At 44.0% G+C, this 5,594-nt stretch overlaps 1 protein-coding gene across 1 annotated transcript; it reads right to left on the reverse strand.

Annotated features, from left to right (window-relative positions):
- Positions 1-383: 383 nt before the first annotated feature.
- On the reverse strand, positions 384-3,390 carry DSTN (destrin, actin depolymerizing factor). The gene is made up of 3 exons (XM_027900777.1): positions 3,064-3,390; positions 2,767-2,843; positions 384-1,787 (listed from the first exon to the last, which is right to left on the reverse strand). The coding sequence occupies exons 1-3, from the start codon at positions 3,321-3,323 to the stop codon at positions 1,678-1,680; spliced, it is 447 nt and encodes a 148-aa protein (XP_027756578.1). The 5' UTR covers positions 3,324-3,390; the 3' UTR covers positions 384-1,677.
- Between the last annotated feature and the right edge of the window lie 2,204 nt (positions 3,391-5,594).

Consider the following 5,594-nt stretch of genomic DNA (forward strand, 5'->3'; position numbering starts at 1 on the left):
TGGGTTTCTGCTGCTCAGGCTGCAAACAGGGAGATGTTTCCCGGGAAGCTGCCCACCCCACGGACTTTTGCACCCAAAGCCTAGAACGCAGAGAGCAGGTGCTGTTCGGGAGCCACGCTGAGAGGGGGTGCAGGGACAAGGAGGGCAGCACACTGCAGAGATGAAGGTGCTTTCCCCCCCAACTCCACCAGCTCTTCTTTCCAGCCTATTTCACCCCATTCCTGCTCTCCTGACAGCAGTACAGGGCAGCAGCTGCAGAAGGCACAGCAGCTCCCTCAGCACACAGCTTACACAGGGCACTGGTGTGCCCAGCCACGGTGCCAGCCCTGCAGCAAGAAGGCTAATCCTGAGGCTGGAGAGGAATCAGTCACTGACCCAGGGGAGGGGAAGCCCATTTATTTAAGGCTATTTGAATTTGGCACACAGAGAACATATCACAGTAACGCACTGGAGGCTAATGGTTTTGTTTGGTTTTTTTTTTTTTCTTTTTCTCTACAGACATACAAGAAAACTCTATGCAACTCCCATGTACACATTACACAAAGGAAACAGCTTTAATCAACCACTGGTGAAACATGGAAGCTTTCAAGATCTCTGTAGCTGGCACAGGAATGTTCTCTACCCCCCATACAAAAGGCATTTCAGGTCAAACTTTCTAGTAGGTGATATTTCCATGCATTTCTACAGAATTAAAGAAGCTAACAGACAAAAAGCCCAGATCAAGCCATATTAGTTAGGCTGATTCGTTCTACTAAGTTAAATCAATAGTAATTATGGACAAATGGACCAAGTGACCAAAGACTGGGGCTGAAAATACCACTTTTCAAGTTGTGGTTCATTCTCATTCTACTACCCATAACTGAAAAGCTCTGATTTAAGAATCCGCATTCATAAAAGCCTCAGAAGCATCTGATCCACTAGAAAGTGTGTATTAGAGAAAGTAAGGTAGTTCTAAATTAAACTATGTCAACAGAAAAAGCAATTTTTATAGAATCACTCAGGCTGAAAGAGACCTCAAGACACTTCATAACAAGGAAATCGAACCTATAGAACAAGTGAACCTTTAAATATTATTACTGCACCAGGAGTTTACAAGGGAGGGGATTAGGACTATTTCTCCAGAAAAGTGTATCTGTTTTATCTCTAGCTTCAGAATTAGGCTTTTTTAGTACAGCTCTGCAACTGCAAGCACTAAGAATTTAACCCAGTTTTGCTGCCAACAGGTTGCTTTAGTCTAAGTTTAACTACGGTTTTCAAGTTTTGTCTTAAATGATTACAGGGAAAAAGCTTTTGAGTTTGGCAATTTGGCCAGTAGCCTCAAAACAACTGACTAAATTTTGCTCGTTACAATTTCGAAAAGCAAGAACAAGAACCAGATTGTTCTCACCTCCCCCCCTTTCATGATACACTGCTCAAATTTTTTGAGACCTTTAGTGTTAATCCATTGGGGACAGTATTGGGTTGGACAACCAATGCAAATATTAATACACCAAGATAAATCCTTAGATTTTGATTTATTTAGGGTCATTTGTACATACAAGCTACATCTCCAAAATCTACTTTATTCTACAAGACAGCTTCCCTACTGTTAGTGAAACCCTTGCCTAGAATGTTTGCTTTATATAACTGATATATTAAAACATGGAATGCTTGTAGAATTGTGGCACTGTATGACATCTACACGGGACTTCCTTCAAAAGCTACGACTAGGGAGCCTCCTAGCTTCTCAGCAATGCAAGCTCGGTTGAGGTCCTCTGGCCCATTTGCTTGGCATTCATGCTTTATGCCTAAAAAAGAGGCAAAACACTCAATAATGCAGTATGTCAACATGCTATTAATCAATCAAACAAAAATACTTGGTAGTAATATTAGAAGAAATCCAGTCACTCAAGCACAAAAGTCCTGCCTCAGCTTAGGAAATCTATTTTTTCCCTGGCATGCCATTGGAGACATCTGGCTACACACCACATGCCAATGCAGGGACATGTGGGGAGAAATTTGTCACTAGATTAGAGCTCAGACTGTTGGCCTTTCATCTCAGGCTCTTACAAGTGAATCCCTCATGTCTCGTGCTGCCCTGGATACAGCTGGGGAGGGAGCCACATGCAAGCACATGGAGATGGCTGACTCAGCTCCTGCTGGCTCTGCAGAGGAGGGTAAAAGCATCTAGAAAGCCACTCTAAGAAATAAACAGTGTTTTTTCTTTTTGAAGGGTGGGGATCCCAGCCCATGCCTGTCTTCCGTGGTAAAAGGCAGAATTTCTTCAGGATTTCTTTTTCTTTTCAACTTCTACATGTGCAGCATACAACAGTCTCCCTGGGCACTTCCAATCCCTGGGGCAAGCTGTCCTGTGAAGGCTGGCACTGCTGCCCAGTGATCTTGTCAGTCTTGCACACTGCAAGATTTTGGCCCAGTGCAGCAAAAGGAACTTGCACCAAATCCAGCTCTGAGTTAAAAATCTAATGGTTTCTAGCCTGTATGGTGCAGATGTGCTGCTCTGTACCATGCAGCTACTGTCACACATTGCAGAACCTGCTCTTGCTCTGAGCACAGTTCTAGTGCCTCTAAAATTTACAGTCAAACAGTATAAATTTTAGCTAGACGTCATTTTAGCTCTGTCACGGGACATTTCACCTCTCGCTAGTTTCTCAAAAAATCAAAACCTAAACAACACCCAAGCCCAAACCAATTAGCCAATGGTTAAGCCTTGCTGTGTAAGTATTCTAGAGGCACGGCAGAGCTAGGAACATTAGGTGTATTACATACCTTGGAACTTCTTTTTGATTGCATCCTTGGAGCTGGCGTAGATCATCTTACTTTTGAGAGGTGCTTGTTCTGGTGCCCTAGTGGGATATGCCAAAGAGAGTGCAATTACTGACACGGATTATTCAGCGCAGTCAGAAGCAGCATCCTTCCCTCTATGAACAAGTGAAACACCTCACAGCTCAGAACACAGGCATCAGGCTGCCCTCTTGCCAGCCCGGGCAAGACAAATGCTCACAAACCTCACCCGCAGTGCTTGGACTGCATGCTAAGAATGAGTCAGTTGGGAAGATGGCTTACCATAAGAAAAACATCAGCTCTTCTTTTTTGGATTCCTTGGTCTCGAAGCTTGCATCATACAAGGCATAACGGCAATCCTTCTCAGGAAGCATCTGCACAAAGTGCTTGAAAGGGTCGGTAACTGTCACACCGACATCTCCCACCAGAATCTCTTTGCCTTCTTCCACAATAATGCACTTTTTGTCTGGACTGAGGCAGAAGATGACAGCCTTCTTCCTCTTCTTAATTTCCTCAGGTGTAGAGCACTTCCGCACTTTCATGTCATAAAAGATACGGCATACCTCATCAGCAACTTGTACTCCAGATGCCTGCAAAGACACGAGCAAAGACCTTTAGGGCCACCACAGCAAATTTTTGCAACTTCATTACTGCACTGCCTTAAATACAAGGCTAGAAGACAACAGATACTAACAATAGTTACTAGTGACCCGAGAGTCTCCTCAGAAAAGGCTGCAGACCCTCTTTTCCAAAGGCAAGTAAAGAATCTGGAGTCTCGCTGCTGACCACAACCAGCTGCGAAACCAAAACTATCCAAAGAAGGCACAATCCGACTTACATTAGAACATGGTTTTGGGGGAGTTTTATACACATCCACCCCTTGTTCTCCAAGATTACAGAAGCTTAATTTTGTTACCCATTTCAGGCTGGCTAGACAGTCAAGCCCACAAGGATATGCTGTTCAAAATTTCCTAGCCATTTCTAGCATGCTTGCTAGAAACAGAGGAGAAAGAGGAACAGAGGTAAAACTGGCTAAATTCCACACCTGTCACATGGACTTAGTTTAGAGATCAAGAGAGATGCAATGAGGTACAGGAACTGCAGTGGTACAGGTTTTAGCTGAACAAACCAACTTTCAGAAGTTGCTCTGAATTCAGGACTTTGAAGGGAGAGCTTGCAAGCTCCTCCATCAGTTTTTAAAGCCAGTTGCCTGCCGTCTCAACTTGTGACCCCTCCCCCTCAAAGGAAGGGAGTGTAGTTAGTGGTATGGTATCCATACCACTATGCATGGGAAATTGTTGCTAGTGTGATGGTATCCCTCGTGTTTGCTGTAATAGGAGGTGCACATGAAGCTTTATTAACCTAAAGGCAGCTGCACAAAATAAAGAAGACAAAGACCTAGCAGGAATGACAAAAGGCTGAGCTGCATTTTCAACCTCCTTTTTGGGAATAAGACAGAAAAAAATTGTGGCAGGGTAGAACCATTTGCATCTGAGTGTTGTTCTCAGAGTACAGCAAAGTTGGAGAGCATAAAAGCATCTGCAAAATAGCAAATACTGCAAATATGGAAAGCCAGCTGATGCTGATGGAACAACATCATGGCCAGAGCAGTAAAGACCAAACTGAAGCCTGTCCAGTACTCAACAACCTGTTCAAAATTCTGCATGCAGTGTGACAGTGAGGTTCCTTTAAAATACTGCTTCCTACCTCACTGGCCTTTGGTCTTCAAATTCCAGTGACATTATGCTCAGATATGACAGTTCATATCTCAGATGGAAAATTGCCTTCCTCCCTCTGTGTAAACTGCCACACGTCACTGCTATGAGCACTGTCAGCACTATTAACAGTCAGGTACAGCACCATCTGAGATCCACCAACTGAAAAAGGCTAAAGGTTGTTGTTTATTTCCCTTACCTTCAGACCCAAAATGTGAGCTCAACGGATTCATTTTGCATTTTAAAGAAACAGAGTTTAGCTGCAAAACCAGTGAGAGAGAGGTGCAGGGGAACTGCTTGGTGCTAGCTTTCAAACAGGCTGTCCTTGAAAGATGGTTAGAGATTGGACAATGACTTGTTTTTGGTTTTTTTTTTTTTTTTAAGCCTTGACATACGACTACCATGGAAGACCTCAGATGAGCCCAGATCACGTCTCCTGTAACTTTGAGTGGCTGGCATAGCACTGCTAACCCAGTGAGGAGAGGTGGCACAGGTGGCAGAATCTATTACCATGGAGTTTGGTATCTGTATCTCCCAATTGCTTGTCACAGAAAATCTCACCCAGCAGTGAATCTGAGACAGAAACTTTTCTCTAGTGTGCCAACAGTGCTCCTTCGGGGTTCACCCAAATACAAAGGGACACCCCTCAAGATTTATAATGCATGGCCTGTCTACTAGGGGTAACCTATCCAGAATTCCTTTCACTTACTTTGGGACAGGAGAACAGCAAGTCACTCACCACGCCTCAGCTCCCTGGCAGGCAGCCATCCTTTTGCATATCACCAATAAGGCAAGGAAAGTAAGCAGAGAAAGTCTATTCCAGGACAAACTAGAGAAAAAGTGCAAACATCGACTCAAAGTGACTCATTCCTATGTCACCTCGTTCATACAGACACTGCACTTTGTCAGAAGGTGACTGAGAGCTAATGAAGAATGAAGGTCTTTCCCTTCCTTGTCCCCGTGTTTCGTGTAAGCAAGAGCCTCTCTGGGAAGACTCTAAATAATACAAAACTGCCTTAACAAAGCAAACAGTGCAGCAAGTGGAGCTATTGTACCATTCACTAGGGACTAATCCACAGGGAACTCGAGAAGATTTTC

This window comes from Empidonax traillii, unplaced genomic scaffold, assembly GCF_003031625.1.
Source record: "Empidonax traillii isolate 1590-97213 ecotype Southwest subspecies unplaced genomic scaffold, ASM303162v1 scaffold748:size532870, whole genome shotgun sequence".
NCBI classification, from domain to species: domain Eukaryota; kingdom Metazoa; phylum Chordata; class Aves; order Passeriformes; family Tyrannidae; genus Empidonax; species Empidonax traillii.

Bases quoted from the DNA above. Each gene is read 5' to 3' on its own strand.
- DSTN (XM_027900777.1), bottom strand. From the start codon at position 3,323: ATGAAAGTGCGGAAGTGCTCTACACCTGAGGAAATTAAGAAGAGGAAG. The intron at 2,844-3,063 runs GTAAGCCATCTT...ATATCCCACTAG, and splicing joins GAGCTGATGTTTTTCTTATG to GGCACCAGAACAAGCACCTC. The intron at 1,788-2,766 runs GTATGTAATACA...CCTCTTTTTTAG, and splicing joins AATCAAAAAGAAGTTCCAAG to GCATAAAGCATGAATGCCAA.